Source organism: Cicer arietinum, chromosome 4 (assembly GCF_000331145.2).
Source record: "Cicer arietinum cultivar CDC Frontier isolate Library 1 chromosome 4, Cicar.CDCFrontier_v2.0, whole genome shotgun sequence".
In the NCBI taxonomy this organism is placed as follows: domain Eukaryota; kingdom Viridiplantae; phylum Streptophyta; class Magnoliopsida; order Fabales; family Fabaceae; genus Cicer; species Cicer arietinum.
The window spans coordinates 42541257-42558319 of NC_021163.2; the positions used below are offsets into that span (position 1 = coordinate 42541257).

The 17063-nt window shown below is 30.9% G+C and overlaps 1 protein-coding gene across 1 annotated transcript; it reads left to right on the forward strand.

Moving 5' to 3' along the window:
* The first annotated feature begins 1701 nt into the window (after positions 1 to 1701).
* On the forward strand, positions 1702 to 3989 carry LOC101493459 (uncharacterized). The gene is made up of 2 exons (XM_004508212.4): positions 1702 to 1897; positions 3561 to 3989. Exons 1-2 carry the CDS (start codon positions 1825 to 1827, stop codon positions 3773 to 3775), a joined length of 288 nt encoding a protein of 95 aa, XP_004508269.1. The 5' UTR covers positions 1702 to 1824; the 3' UTR covers positions 3776 to 3989.
* The last annotated feature ends 13074 nt before the right edge of the window (positions 3990 to 17063 follow it).

The following is a 17063-nucleotide window of genomic DNA, read 5'->3' on the forward strand; positions in this document are numbered from 1 at the left end:
TGTCTATTGTCCTCCCCTCGTTGTCTTAAGTCATTTTTGACTCTCTTTATTGTACTCCCAAACAACATCGCCAATTTGATCCGCTGTCGCACACGAGTCAAATACAATTGATAAAATGTAAATATAGGTAATAACTTGAATCGTTTTGCAAAGACTTCTGATATAATAATAATAACCGAATTGTAAATTAAAATTTAAAAGGGATTTTTTTGATTTAATAGATGAGCAAAACGATTAATCCACTTATTCGAGTTTTAGACCTATCACATATTCTATCAATGAGTTTAATTTCTAATTTGTAATTCTACTCTTATTTGACTATAGAATTGATCAAACAAGCGTAATCAATCCTATGTGAATTTGGTTTCTTTGATTGGATAAAGTATCGCAATCATCAAATTATTACAATTAACGATCAAGCGTCGCAAAATTATAATTCAATTAAATTAGAAACCGAAATCAAATTCTGTCAAATAAATTTAATCAATCCTATTGAAATTTAATTTAAACAATCAAAATATCAATATAATCAAATAAACAAGAATAGAATTATGAATCGAAATTGACAGTGTAACCTGAATCTCAAGGTGTTGATGAAACTCTGAACTCGTTGATTAATCTTATAAAATTAGCATTTTAGAAAAGAAATAAAACTGCCAATATATAGTACTTGATATTGGACTTTAGGGTTTATGGTTTAAAAACAAGTGACCCGCTAATTAAAATTATCACAAAAGTCCAGATTACGAAATCTGCAATTTAGGCCCAGTAAAGTTCGGAATTGGTTTTTTCTTCCAACACAAAAATTGTAGCTCAAATTTTTATCTTTCCAACGCCTGCTCATATGCGCCAATCCTATTTCTAGAGCTCAAGTTATGATCTACAGAGCAAGAAAGAGTCAAAATACAAATAATAAAATTAAAATGCAAATAATAAAATTATAATTCAAATTCGACTCAAAGTTTAGAAACAAGCTAAAAATATTAATCTAAGCTAAACAATATTGAATTAAATCAAAATGGCGCCGTTCAATATTGAATTAAATCAAAATGATTTTTTTAAGGAGCCATTTAAACCAAACTGAATCATTATTTTTTGTGTGATAAACACTTTCATACTCGTTTGTTCGCTTTTTTATTCCACTAAAATGTATTTACATTTGTTTCGTTTACTTTTGACGGATGATTATAGTAAATAACATTATAAGAAATAGACACGAAGTAACAATTTAACATGTTAAGCATTAAAATTAATTATATGTTTTTTCATTATAATATCTTTGATTAGTCTTTTTTTAATTGTAGTATACCACGTAATTAATTGTTCACATATGAACACGATATGATGTTTCAAAGCTCTCAAATACATACATTTAAAAATAGTCGTCTAAATAGTATTCATATTAGAGTAAATGAATGTTAAGTATAAAATGTACACAGTATAGAAACTATGTCAATTACCTGATGATAATCTATAATATTGTCTGAATATTATTAATAATTTATAATGTTTTTTTGTATTTTTTAATTAAAAAAAATGTTGAAAATTTGAAATCCACAATAAATAGAAGATGGCTTGAGTTAAAAAAAAAATGGGTGTAAGGCCCACCAGTAAAAAATATTGTAAAGGGCCATGGTGGGTTAGAGACGTACGACAGTTGCCCAATTAAATTAAATCAAATAAATAAAATAATATAAAGGAGTGGATGACTCGGATACGAGAAACGAACAGAAGAAAGAAAGGGTTTTCATTTTTGAGAAGATAAACACAATTTCGAAAGGAGACGGCCGCGTTGGAATCGTATCGAATCAGAGTTTGAGAGCCATGGCTTTTAACAACGGACTCAGATCTGCTGCTAAGCTTATCGCTTCTTCTGAATCCTCCCTCTCTAAATCAGGTCAAAATCCCCCCTTTTCTCTTTAATCTCATTATCACTAAAACGGCGACGTTTCCTATACACTTTTTTTTGTTGAAATCGATTAGGGATGAGGGCGGTTCTGTCAGGGCGTGATTTTCTGATTTATTATTTTTTATAATTTCAATTTTATTTTGCTTTTTCGTAAACAATTTAATTTAAAATGTTTCGTGGATTGTGGATTTAAAGTTATTATTGGGGCATATGATTCGTTTTTCATAATTTATTATTCTCTCAAATTAGTGATGGAAATGTTGTTACTTGTTAATGTTGTAAGAGGTTTGATTTGTTAAATGGAGGGCAGAGTGAAATCTGATATTTTAAATTGCGATTGGGTCTTGGTTTTTGTTATATTGCGATCTGTGAACCACCAACACAGATACAACACACTACACTGATAAGCAAGTGCCGGTAACAATTTAAGAAAACAGAAGTGGTTGGATGTAACCATATGAGTTAGTGTTGTGTCGGACATCATATCACTGTAGACACAAGTCTATGTGCTACATAGATTGTTATCCTTGAAATTATGAAAAATTGTAGGTACCTGTATATTCAATTTGAATTTCAATCACTATGTCGTTGCATAAGGGGGAGGAGTTTTGAAGATTGCATTTATCTCTAGACCTCCCAAACAATTACCCTTCTCAATCCTAACTTGCACCTTCAAATATCTGTTAGGTCATTTTTTGCTTTCGTTGTTTGGCATTCAAACATATGCGTGGGTCACTTCTAAGCTTGAGTTTCATTGAAGCTTGTCCTTCATTGCTGTTGATGTGTATTTGTGGAGATAAATTAAGGTCTGAATTTAGGTTTAATTAGCAAAGTATCTGGTATTACACCAGAGCATCATTAATATAACCTTCATTGGATATATATATACACACACACACATATGGGGAATATATCCATTGAGAATAGTTTATTTATTTATTTGAGTCACATGGATTCTTGTTGTCATTGGTTTAGAATAGGTGGCTTAGATAGTTATTTGTTTGCTCAGTTTGTAAAGTATGAGGTTTTGAATTTGTTGTAAGTGGTTCAAATCGTAGCGAACCCACTATTTTAATCACTTGTTTCATTTATCCTGAGTGCCAACATAGTGGGGATGCTGGCTGACATAGTGATGCTTTTTCACTCTACTGTTTTATATAAAAAAATAAGTGGCTTATATTAAAAGGTCATTTTATCAACCTCACGTTACACTTTCATCACAGTTTTTTCTTTTCCTACTGTCTTAATTCCCATCTTTGATCAAAATACCCAGATCACCACACTTCTGTAGACCCAACTGTGGATCAAAATACACAAAGTACCACCCTCACACTTCCAAAAACATATCGAACCCCATCCTTCGATTCTTTACAAGAATCAAACTTCAGTTTCAAGTATTTATAAATAATAAATTATGCATTTCATTTTTTAAACAAAAACATAACACAAATATTCAATGGAATCAGTGTGCTAAAACTCTAGGATCTTTTTCTTTCAGAATAATTAAAACCAAAGATGAGAATGCGTGAAGGTGTTACACAATTACCATTGTTCTTAGTGGCACTGTTGATTTTCTTTAATATGCCTAGATAGTCATTGTTTCTATTAGTTTCCAACTTTCTAACTAGAGGAAAATGTTATGTTGTGACAGTGAGTAGAGGTTTTCATTCAACTGGCATGAAGAGGATGGGTGGACACGGCCACGGTGATCCAGAATATATGCATTCATATCACATGTACAACTTGGACAAGATGAAGCATCAGGGGTTGAAAATGTCCCTTGCTGTGTTCACTGCTTTCAGCATTGGTGTTGCAGTTCCTGTTTATGCAGTCATTTTTCAGCAAAAGAAGACAGCTTCTGGCTGATTCATCTTCCTTTGCAACAATAATAAGGTGGATTTAGACTAGCATATTGGTTTTGGTGGTTGTTGTCGTTTTACTTTGAACTTTGTTCATGTTTAATCTTCCATATGGATTTTCCATATGTCTCTTGTAATAATCAATTTCTTGTACTGCCAAATACCTGTGCTTGGACATTTTCATGTCTTAAAAAGATATATAGTTGGAATGTTCTTTTTCAGGTGTTTCATCTATGGTTTGATAAAGTTTGCGATTAACTATCATTTGTTACTTCATATATATATGACCCCAAAAAGTACCAAAACTGAACAACTTGACAGATCTCTCTGGTTTGATTACTAGTAGACTCTTCTGAGAACAATTACTAGTAGTAATTTGTTTTAGACTCAGAATTTGACACGATATTTTCTTGGATTGGACTCTATCTTTGTACGGTATACAAAATTTATTAGTACTAGATTTCATTAAAATTTTATTTTATGTTATTTTTCCCTATTTATAGTGTATTTTATTTCAATTAATACATAAAAGTAAAGATTGAAAATATTTTGAAAGTGTGAAACTTAATTACTAAAATAAAGTATATTTGTAAAACAATTAAGTTTATTCTGGAAAAACTAGTTCAATCGACAATGTCGATGTCGTTAAGTTTAAAGAGTATCATTCGTCTACACAAAAAGAAATGAGCTCATGCAGCTTGCAGAGGGAGTAGAAGGATATAGTATTCATACACATTGAATGACCCTTGATTAAACTTAAACTTTATTTCTGATTTGATATTGTTGACCTATACATGATATAATTCAAGGTGACATACACATGAATTTACCTTGCAGAGCTTTCATAATTCAAGGAAACTTATGCTACAGAATAATTTTCACACCATCAAAGTCTTGAGTCTGTTTACTTCTTTTAACCTCTGGCCAAGGAAATGGACTAATTAGAATATGATCTAAATTCTTAACTAAAGTTATTTGTTTACGCTAAAAGGTATCCTAGCTGATGTGGATTTGAGTGCTTCCACGTGAGATTGAAGATCTAATCAAGTGACTTTTTCAAATAAAGTGACAAAATAAAAGGAAAAATAAGGAAACAAATATGGATTAGGCTGAGAAGATAAAGAAGACGTCATAATCAAGGATGATTGATAAGTCAATATAGAATCGCCACAATGGTAAGAGAGTCATTGGTAAGATTCAAACAAGTTATATTTTAAGAACTTAAAGAGAAGACACATCTCAATCACAATTCTCATTAGAGAAATTTTAATTCATTTCAATCTTATCCAAAACGAGACTTTTACGAGATATTTAAAGAAAGATTTACCTTATTCGTAAAATGGGCCAAAAGACATTTTTCTAGATCCATATTGGGTTTACACAACTTAACTAAAATGGTTTCAATTCAAATTAAATACAAATAAAACTAAAAACTATTATAAAATCTTAACCTAAAATATTCTTTATTTTTTCTCTTAATTAACCAATTTTAAGTACTCATCACTAGCATAGGGCTTACTTTTTTCAATATAAATATGATATATGTCAACAAGACATCAAAACTTTTTAGAAGAATATTTCTTGATAAACGCTTATTACTTGATTCCAAATTTACCCTAGTATTATTAGTCCAAAATACGTTTATACCAAAAATAGACTTATTTTATGATTTCTTTAGAATGATAGAAATTTTTGCAAGTATAGCGTTTCTAAGTTCCAAAATTTTAGCATAAAACCATAACTTCACGATTTTTATTAAAATATCAAACAAAGTTGAATTTTGACAAAAGACCACTCCAATTAAAGCTTAAAACGTATAGTATTTAAAAATAATTTTTATTTAAGTGTTCAGTTAGCCTTCAAAAACAGTTGTCATAATGAAGCTCCAGTTGTTTGAAATCAATTTCTTTTGAGGGTTATTTTAAATTGTCAATACATAATTAAATACCATAAAGTTTATGCTTAGAATGTTGAGAATTTAGTTTAGTTTCATTCCCAGAAAGAATTACTTGAAAAGGAATAATAGATTTCTAAGCTATCATTACGCGAAAAATAGTATTTTACAGCGCTTTTTTTAAGCGCTGTAGTATCTAGCGCCTTAAAAAGATACAACAACGCTCTTTAAAATAAAAAAAGTGCTGTAAATCCTTTCTAAAAACGCGCTGCTTGTTGTACTAGTTTTACAACATTTTTTTTTTTGAAAAAACGCTGTAATAGGTTCATTCTTATGCACGTTTTACAGCGCTTTTTCAAAAAGCGCTGTAAATCCCTTCTAAAAACGCACTGCTTTTTGTACTAATTTTACAACACTTGTTCAAAAAAGCGTTGTAATAGGTGCATTCTTATGCACGTTTTACAATGTTTTCAAAAAACGCTGTAATAGGTGCATTCTTATGCACGTTTTACAACGCTTTTTCAAAAAAAGCGTTGTAATAGGTGTATTCTTATTCGATTTTTATTAAAAAACGCTATAAATGAAATTTTTAAAATAACGCTTGTTTTGTATAAACAGATATTCTATGGCATTTTTTTTTAAAAAAAAACGCTGTCTTTTAATTTTTTTCCAAAATCATTTTCATCCAACAATCAGTTTTCATCCAACAATCATTTTCACAACAACAGAACTACATAACTTTACATATTCACAACATGCAAAACCAGAACTATATAACTTTACATTACATATTCACAACAGAACCAGAACTATATAACTTGACACAATTACATATTTTTTACATTTACATATTCACAAAAAACACAAAACTATATAACTTTACATATTCACAACAAAACCTTGCAACACAACACATATTTTTTACATTTACATATTCACAACCTTGCAGCATGCCAATATCCCAGCAAATCAAATAATTTTCATTTGGATCACATACGTACACCAGTCTTCCTTTATTTCAGTTAGATCTCTTTCAGGGTATGTTGGACTGAAATTGTCAAAGTACTGTGCGATATAAAATTTGAACATAAATAAGTTAGAATAAAATATATGCATAGTTTATATATGAAAATCAAAATATAATGAAAATACCATAACGTTTCTGGGATTATAGTTTGATTCATGTCAATAATCTCCTTCATGAATCCCAATATATAGTACCCGCAGTCTATGTTGTTAGTTTGATGAGGGCACTATAAAATAAAACATATAAGTCAATAAATATTTGTGCATTGATTGTTAATGAAATTTCAAAGGCATATATTTCAAACCTTTATTGGAATCTATGTGATGTTATTTGACTTTTGCTTCGACACTGTAGCACCCCTTTGAGATCGAAAAACTTGTAAAGCACTATCAAATAAATGTGATTATTATAGCAATAACAAACACATTATATATATATATATATATATATATATATATATATATATATATGTAATAAATAAATAAATATTACTTACGTGTCGAAGATAGCCTTTATATCCGAGTGAATGCTGTAATGGCCGTGCAAGGGATCTAAATAGTATATAACTTCAGATGTCGCATTGATTGCAAACAGCACCCAATGTGCCCTACAACAACAAAAATTTGTTTACACAACTAATGAATTAAGATCTCATAAATTAAAAAAGATATAAATAAAGAATATAAAATTATCCTGAATTATATGGCGCAAGGAACAACTTATCCTTCTCTTTATTTTCCAATAGGATATCTACAACATATTTCTTTACATTAACTAGATCGAGTTTAAACATTGAAAGCTTATGCTAGACAAGAATGAAAATCTATCTGACAATTTGTGCGTGCACACCAACTTTTCATACAAAAACCTTCAATGAAAATGTCAAATTAGATTAATTACCAATAAATTAAATTAATTACCAATAAATGCAATTAAAAGTAATTTTTATCTTAAATAAAGTATTTTACCTAATGTATAAGCTGATGACAGTAGCACTTAGCTCCTTATGATTGAGAAATTCATATATGTGCTCTTTTTCAAGTAGTTCTTCATACTTATCTCCGAAAATAGCTTTCTCCATGCTTATGATACGTGAATCGTTGCTGTCCATATTCGTTTTTTCTTGTATGTCAAGACACGACCCAAATAGAGTAAGGTGTAGATGACTTATTTTAGGAGCAACAACTGATTTACCCTGATCTAATTTTTGAATTTTGGCAGTTTTATTACCCTCCCAATTTTGAAGTTTGCCAGCTTTATTTTTACCATGAACATCCAGCTGTGGTGCGACTTTATTCTGGCTGGTTTGTAGTGTGGGTGGTTTTGATTTAATATGAAAAAATGAGGTTAATCAGTTTGTTAGTTAATTTATTATGAAAAAAATGACAAACCTGCCAGAATAAATGTGACAAACCTTTTCCTTTTCCGGTGACGTGACTAACTCGTTGCGGGGAATCTTCTTGTCATTCCCTTTAGACTTTGTATGAATCTAAATAAATGTAAAATTAAAGTTAATAGCGGAAAAAATCAGCAATTAAATATAATCAATCATAATCATATATCGTGCAATTAAATATACATATCAATTAAACATACATTTCAATTAAACATACCTTATCAAGGGCAACAAGATTTTTGGGCCATGCCACATAACTACCTATTTCTTCTCACAAATACTTCATATCTCCATCATTGTCCGGTATAGGCAACAATGCATTTGGTTCAAAAGCAATCACGGGTGATACTTTGACATGGCCGGCAGGGATCGGAGTGTTGTGCAATACTTCACCCAAAATATTGTACAATGTTCCTTTTCCAACCTTGCGATGAGTAGGGGAGGATAAATACAACACGCAAGTAGAGACACCCTAAATCAATGGTTAATACATAAGTATATGAAACAATTAGGTTGAATGGATTTCTTATTTTATTAAGTAATTAATTACCCCAGGAAGACTTTTAAGACCAATGTTGCAACTAGCGTTTTCACTCTCCATTTGTATTTCACGTTGGAGTTGATCCGTAAGTTGCTTTTCTTTATTCGTCTTCACCAAGAATGTCGCTTGCTATGTTAGGACTTTGAGCTTCTCTAATACTTCCTCATTAGATGGATTTGGGCGCTTCTCTTGTGAAAAATATCGGGTTGGAGTTATGCCAAATCCTTTCCCCCTCACGCGGCCAGAATATTTAGGAACATTAAATACTTTACCGAGTATGTTCCTGCAACTAACTTGTTTGTTGTCCTCTTGATTTTCAGAACTTTGTTCTAGATTCTCCTAAAATACACGTAAGATTAAATAGATAAGTTCAATATCATTTAAAATACAATATTAAAAAATATTAAAGTGATAATATACTTATACAAAGTTGTATCACTTTTTGAACATTTTCATTATCAACAACTCCATCTTTATTTACACGAGCCTCCTTCCACAAAATATGACGACCCAATGGTTGATCGGATTGGGTCTCTTGTAGCTATTCATTAAGACATAAACAAAAGTTATTCGTTAAGATCATAAACAAATTATTAGTTAGAAACTATAGTTTATAATGTACCACATTATATAAAAGTGATGTTTACTTACAATTTTTTGCTCTAAACGGGCATATCCCGTACGAGATTTTTTGTATGGATCCGTTGGATTTTTGGCCCTCTCACGATTTTGCGTACTTATACTATATATATAAAAAATAACAATCGTTTAAAAATTTAAAATACGCTATGAATATGAATAATAAAACACAAATGCTAATAAATTAATCACTTACCACAAACGCGGGGTCTACACGTTTAGCTACAAATGCGCTCCATTCGTCATTTGATATATAGTGTTTATATATTTTTGGAGCTTCAACATTCATATTTCCATCACGATCTCTTATGTAGCAATTTGAAAAATGAGATCTAAATCCCCGGTGTATTTTTCCGGCAACTCTAAGCACATAGGTTTTTCTCACCTCATCAACATCAAAAGCAGACTGCAAACCAAATAAAGATATAGTTTGAGTAAAGTATTCCAATGGAAAAACATATAAGTAACAAAAAAGTGGAGTAAAAAAGTTACTTTTATATCATTCCACAATATATCTTTCGCATCCTTCAAAGCCTTATCTCTCTAATCGTCAATTATAATTGGGATATTCTGACGAAAAATAACACCAATATAACTTACCAACATGGAATTGTTGGGCTCAATTGGCTGACCATTTTCATTCCATCTCACCTAATAAATTGATATAGTAAGTACATGCTTTCAAAAAAGATAGAACATAAACAACAAACAAAGTATAGTATACCTCAAATTTTATGCCATTACTTCTTGCTTTTATGACATTTTGCATAGTAGTTGCACCATATTTAACTTAATTTTCATAAGTCTTAGTGTTGACAACTTCCTCATTTTGATGATCCAAAGCCTTGTTAGAATCCATTTATCTACAACAAGTTCAACATGCAGTTCAAAATAACTTCAACAAGTTCAACATGCAGTAGTCTAAGTACGTAGTAGTATAAGTTCAACATGCATTTTGGTGACAACAAAAAATTAATAAATAAAATACTTGAAGAGTGCAAAGTAATACATAGGGTTACAACTTCATTTAAGAAGGAACAACGAGAATGCGCATAAATACAAATGGTTCGTAGGACATAATAGGATTCGTAGAAATACGTAATAAGGGTTACATATTTCAATGAGAAGAGTACATATTTGAATGAGGGTTGGTAGGGATAGTAACAAAGATGGAGATGGTTCGCAATGGAGATGGTTGGAAATATGGTTCGTAGGGACAGTAGGGTTCGCAATGAGAAGGACAATGAAGATGAGGAGGACTCTTAAGCGTAATGAAGTTTACGAAATGAAGAGGAAACTGAAGCGGTTTACTGTTATATATAAAACCCTATTACAGCGCTCTTTGAAAGAGCGCTATAAAAGACCTCCTTAACTTATTTTTAAAAGCCTATTACAGCGCTCTTTGAAAGAACGCTGTAAAAGACCTCCTTAACTTATTTTTTAAAAGCCTATTACAACACTTTTTCAACAAACGCTTTAAAAGACCTCTTAACTTAGTATAAAACAAAGCTTTGTGACCTCCTTATTTTTTGAAAGGCTTTTATAGCGCTTATTGACAAAAGCGCTGTAAAAGACCTCCTCATTTTACTTTTTAAAAGCCTATTACAACGCGTTTTTAACAAACGCTTTAAAAGACCTATTTAACTTAGTATAAAACAAAGCTTTGCGACCTCTTTATTTTTTTAAAGACTTTTATAGCGCTTATTGACAAAAACGCTATAAAAGACCTCCTTATTTTATTTTTTAAAAGCCTATTACAATGTTTTTTCAACAAGCACTTTAAAAAACCTATTTAACTTAGTATAAAACAAAGTTTTGTGATCTCCTTATTTTTTTAAAGGCTTTTATAGCGCTTATTGACAAAAGAGCTATAAAATTACAAGTTTGACTTTTTTTTTCTTCCAAATAATTAGTTAGATACCTATATATATATCAATGCTAAATTACATGATTAGATCATATTGGGATGATCAGTTCAAGAAAAATTCATAGTACTCAAACAAAGCTTTTTCAAGTTCAATATAAACTAAAAATCAGTTATGGCAGGTCAAGCTAAATTACACTTAAATTACACGAACTTAGTATAAAACACTAAGATCAAGCTAAATATAAGCAGAAAATAAGTATAAGCAAAAAAATCAAATACAGTTCAAGCTAAATACTAAAATTCTCAATTCTGGCAGATCAAACAATTAAATTACATGAACTCAGTTCAGATTACATGGCTTATATAAAACAATTAAACACATTAAGATGCCCTTTTTCTTTTCCTAGTGGCATTCACATTTGTTTGTCCATTAATGATACGAAACGATGGATTAATCCAAATTCTCTTATCAAGATCATCTCTAAGATATAAACCATCATCAGTTAAATCAATTTCATGTGGTTGTGATGTTGCAAAGAAAAGATCATTACCAACATCTTCATCATTATTGTTATCATCACTTATTTTATTGGTCGATAGGACAACAGACCATTTATCATCAGTATGATCAGTGACATAAAACACTTGTTGAACTTGCGATGCTAAAATAAAAGACTCATCTTTGTATCCCACCTTATTAAAATCGGCAAACAAGAACCCTGACTTATCAATCCGAACGCCATTCTGATTAACGACCCACTTGCAACAAAATATGGGAACACGAAAAATTGTGTAGTCTAACTCCCATATGCGCTCGATAACCCCAAAATATGATAGATTTGCATATATTGGGTTTTTGTCTTTTGCACATGAGATATGCATCGCTTCAGCTACGAGATTGACTCCGCTATTTTGCATAGTGGTTTGATCATCTTGCTCTTTGGTATAAAATGTGTAGCTGTTAATTAACCGGTGTAAGAAAAGACATGTAAACTTGGACCATTTGCTAGCCACCTCAATCTCTGTAAAATTGATTCGGGGTCTATATCAAACTTTGACTTTATGTGGTTATTTAACCATGTTATAAAACTTCGATTGTGCTCTCGAGTTATCCAATTTTGATTTCTATTCATGTTCAAACTAGATAAATGATCCATGTGTATTGTAACATATGGTAGAACCTCATAATCATTGTGCAGAACATGCAATTGTGATTGCTCCCATTCTGTCCTTGATATAGTCAGTAGTCTCTTTCCAATTATCCCTTCTCCTGATAGTCTTCCCGAATGACGAGACATGGGAATCCCTATGGATTCAACATTGGACAGATATTTAGTACAAAATTCAGCAGCTTCTTCAACAATGTACCCTTCAACAATACAACCTTCTGGTCGACTTCTACTTTTTACGTACCCTTTTAATATTTTCAAATATCGTTCTATCGGATACATCCATCTCATATAAGCTGGGCCACAAACTTGTGTCTCCTTAACAAGATGAACAGTAAGGTGAACCATTATATAAAAAAAAAAAACGAGGGTAGGAAATACATTTCAAGCTCACATAAAGTAACAACAATTTCCCTCTGCAATGTCGGTAATTTCTGAGGGTCGATCACTTTACTACAAATTTCCCTGAAGAAGAAACATAATCTAGTTAAGGCTAGTCGAACTTTTTCAGGTAAAATGGAACGTATACCTATTGGTAGCAAATGCTCCATTAGAATATGACAATCATGGGTCTTCAAACCTTTTAACTTGAGGTCTTTCATACAAACCAAATTTTTAATGTTCGAAGAGTATCCTTCTGGAACTTTAACTTCGTGTAGAAATTTACATAAAATAATTTTTTTCCTTTCTAGATAGAGTATGAGCGGCTGGAGGTAGATACGTGCGATTTCCTTTCTTTACTGGAGCCAATTCATTTCTTATTCCCATATCGACCAAGTCCAATCTTGCGTTGATGCCATCTTTAGACTTTCCTGGAACATTGAGTAACGTACCAATAACACTATCAAATACATTTTTTTCAATATGCATCACATCGAGGAAGTGTTATATATACAGTGACTTCTAATATGGCAATTCAAAGAAAATTGACTCTTTCTTCCACCCAGTTTTTACCAGCTCTCCCGTAAAAGGTTTGTCAAACTTATTGGTCAAACCATATACTTTTTCAAGTATTTGATATCCAGTCGGTGCTAAAGGAGCTTTATCTTCCTCTGATTTTTGATTGAATGCATTTCTCCACCCACGATATTGATGACTATAAGGTAAAAATCTACGATGTCTAAGAAATACATTCTTCTTACAATGTTTCAACTGCATCCAATTTGTACTCTCTTCATATATAGGACATGCACACTGACCTTTAATGCTATTTCCTGATAAGTTACCATATGCTGGAAAATCATTAATTGTGCCGAACAGCATAGCCCTCAAATTGAAACATTTTTTCTTATACCCATCATAAACTTCCACATATGTCTCCCACATATTTTTTAAATCTTCAATTAAAGGAGTCAAGTATACATCAATATCATTCCCGGTTGTTTGGGTCCAGAAATTAACAGAGACAACATCATAAACTTACACTTTATACATAACCATGGAGGTAGGTTATAAATCAACAAAATCACAGGCCACATGCTGTGTGAGATGCTTTGAAGACCATGTGGATTCATTCCATCAGTAGAAAGTGCAAATCATAGATTTCTTGACTCTATCCCGAATTCAGGATACTCGTGATCAATGTTTGCCCATTGTGGAGAATCTGCAGGGTGTCGAAACTTTCTATCTCTAATTCTTTCATCTGCATGTCATGTCAAGTGTTTTGAATCTTCTTCACTGCGATACATGCGCCTAAATCTTGGTATTATAGGAAAATACCACATGACTTTTGCTGAAGTAGATTCTTTCTTCTTATAGCGAGAGACATTGCATTTCGGTCACGCCTTTAGTAATTCATATTCGTTTCGAAATAAAATGCAATCGTTAGGACATGCATGAATCCTTTCGTAACTTATGCCAATAGAGCACAAAATTCGTTTAGCCTCGTAGGTTCGACTGGGTAGTTCATTAGCATGTGGCCACGTATCTTTTAAGAGTATTAATAATTCTGTGAAGCTTTTATCAGACCATCCATTACTCGCTTTTAAGTTGCACAACTTTAATATCGCCTGCAGTCTTGTGAATTTAGTACAACCATTATATAATGGTTTCTTTGCATCACTCAACAAACTCTCAAACATTTTAGGACAATCTCGAAGTTCTTTTTCAACTGCTTTTGCAATCTCCTCAACTATGTCCGACTCATATGTATCTGTGTCGAAATCAGTTGAAGCATATGTCAAACCATTCTCAAAATTAATGTTTCCTTTTTTTTTTTCTCTCACCATGTCTTATCCAACATGTATAGCTTTGATCAATTCCATGCCATACTAAATGTCCTTCCAATTCATCTTCTCTAACGCGTTTTCCAAAACAACATTTTAAACAAGGACAAACGACTCTATTTGGATCTTTTGCATTCTTCACTACAAACTCAACAAACTCCTTCACTCCATTTTCATACTCTTTTGACAATCGATTGGCAGACATCCATTTTCGGTCCATTTTATATGACCTATATAAATGTAGTTACACAAATAATAAGCTACTAATAACATTATACCAATATATAGTACACATATCTAATATTGGAAAATGGAAACCAAGGTCCAAGTCTGATTTCAAAATAGAACAAATCAACAAATTTAAAAAAGAATAGATTTTATATGATTTATTATGTAACAATTTATTAGTTTTAGTGACAACAACAAATTAATAAATACAGTACCTGAGACAACGTATCCAATTTTTTTAAAAGGAAGAGCAGTAGATGGGCGCACAATAGAGGAGATGAGGGTTCACAGAGGAGATGAGATGAGGGTTCGTAGGGCTTGTTTTAAAGTTGTTTTTATTTATTTAAAGTAAATGATTTTTGTTTAAAGTGAATGATTTTACAACGCTTGTATAAAAAGCGCTCTAATAGGTCCTTTAATTATGTGAAAACGCAAGTCTTTTACAACGCTTGTCCAAAAAGCGCTTTAAAAGCTATGTAACATAAGGTGGGAGCGCTATATTTTACAGCGCTTGTGTTTAAGGCGCTTCAAAAGCGTTGTAAAACATTATGTGAGGGCGCATTAGTTTACAACGCTTTTGTAAAAGCGCTGTAAAAGCCTTGTAAACATTATGTGTAAGCGCTATGTGACCCTATATGACCCTACAACAATGTTTTTTCCAAGGCGCTTGTCAAAAAAGCGCTGTTGTATCCTCCATTTTTTAAAAGTATTTATACAACAATGCTTGTATTTAATAAGCGCTATAAAAGACGCGCTATAAAATATCATTTTTGGCGTAGTGTATGTCCAAAACAATGACCTTTGTAACTTAATAACATGTTTACTCAACAACATTTTCAGTATACATCCTTTTGAAAATAATTATGAAATAATAGGTTTTAGTGCTTGAAAAATTATGAAACATTTTACAAGAAATTCCAACTTCAAATTCAAAGTAATTATTTTTATAAAAAATATCATCTAAACTATTTTAGCTAAACTTAGTTTAAAAAGAATTTTTTCTAGGGTTGAAATGAAAAATCATTTTAGGCATATTTCCAAGAACTTTATGAAACAACTATTTTTTTACAAACCCTAACACACTAAATGTCATTAAAAAAATTTAGTTTTCTCAAAATATCAAATTTATCAAGCTGTAAGAAATTATACAAGTTTCAAAAACTATTTTTCTCCATAATCAACGACTTTACAGGTCTGGAGTACAAAAATTAAGTAGAAAAATTACAATATTTTTTGTGGTCTAACATGTCCAGAAACACAATATTTTTTCCTAAAAAATTCTTAACCAGGTCCATTCATAAGGAATACCAAACATATATTCATAAGTTAATTTGTGCATAATAATAGTTGACCATGTTATATATTAAGATAATATTATTTTCAATAATTTATTTATTTATGTGTAACATTAAGTTCTTTAATTTCTTTTTCTCATTTGTATTCTTTATCTTTTAAAATATTTATAAAGTTATTATTTATTTACTTTTTTTCTCTCGTTTAAATTTGTTATCTTTTGATATTTAAAATCATTGACGTGTTGTTGAAAATGAGTATAAGTAAGAAGATGAAGATGAGGATAATAGTTGATATATTTTTTTTAGGGTTTGTAGAACCCTACGAAAAATGTCTACAGGGACTTGCAACTTAGCATTTTTAATGATACGTCGAAAGTGTTAAAAGAGTAATTTTGTAAATATAATAAAAGATATATGACCTAAACAAAAAAAATGATAACTTTAAAAATATTTAAAAAATAAACAACATTATAAATATTTTTAAACATAAAATATAAATGTTACACGTAAATAAGACAAATGTCTTATAATATAGTTTTTCCCTGTATTAATAGTAATTCATAACCATTATTTTGAGAATATAATTCTTAATAATTGATTATTATTATTATTTCATAGTTGATTAATTAAATAATTATTCAAACAACAATATCATTGTAAATTGTCAACACTCATTTATATGAATTTTTAAATAATCATAATTAAAATTAAATATTATTAATAATATAATGGTTATGAATTTTTTCACTCAAATTGATAATCCAAACAACCCTTATAAATATGCAGAAAGCTCTCTAATTTCTCTGCTTTTTTGCTTTGGGTTTGCATAAAGCAAATGTTGTCACGTTCACGATTTCCTCCACTTTATGTGTATTTAATTTATAGACTGATAATTAGGCCAGGGGGAGACAGAAGAAGCTGAAAAGAAAGTTTGCCTGCTGAAATTGAATAGTTAGCTAATTTTGTGCATGTAGGCTCTCTTTCATTTGAAGGTCGTATTGGCCTTATAAAGCT

What these genes read in the sequence shown, in the direction of transcription:
- LOC101493459 (XM_004508212.4), top strand. Translation starts at nt 1,825, where the DNA reads ATGGCTTTTAACAACGGACTCAGATCTGCTGCTAAGCTTATCGCTTCT. An exon ending in ATCCTCCCTCTCTAAATCAG is followed by an intron (nt 1,898 to 3,560) that starts GTCAAAATCCCC and finishes ATGTTGTGACAG; the next exon opens with TGAGTAGAGGTTTTCATTCA.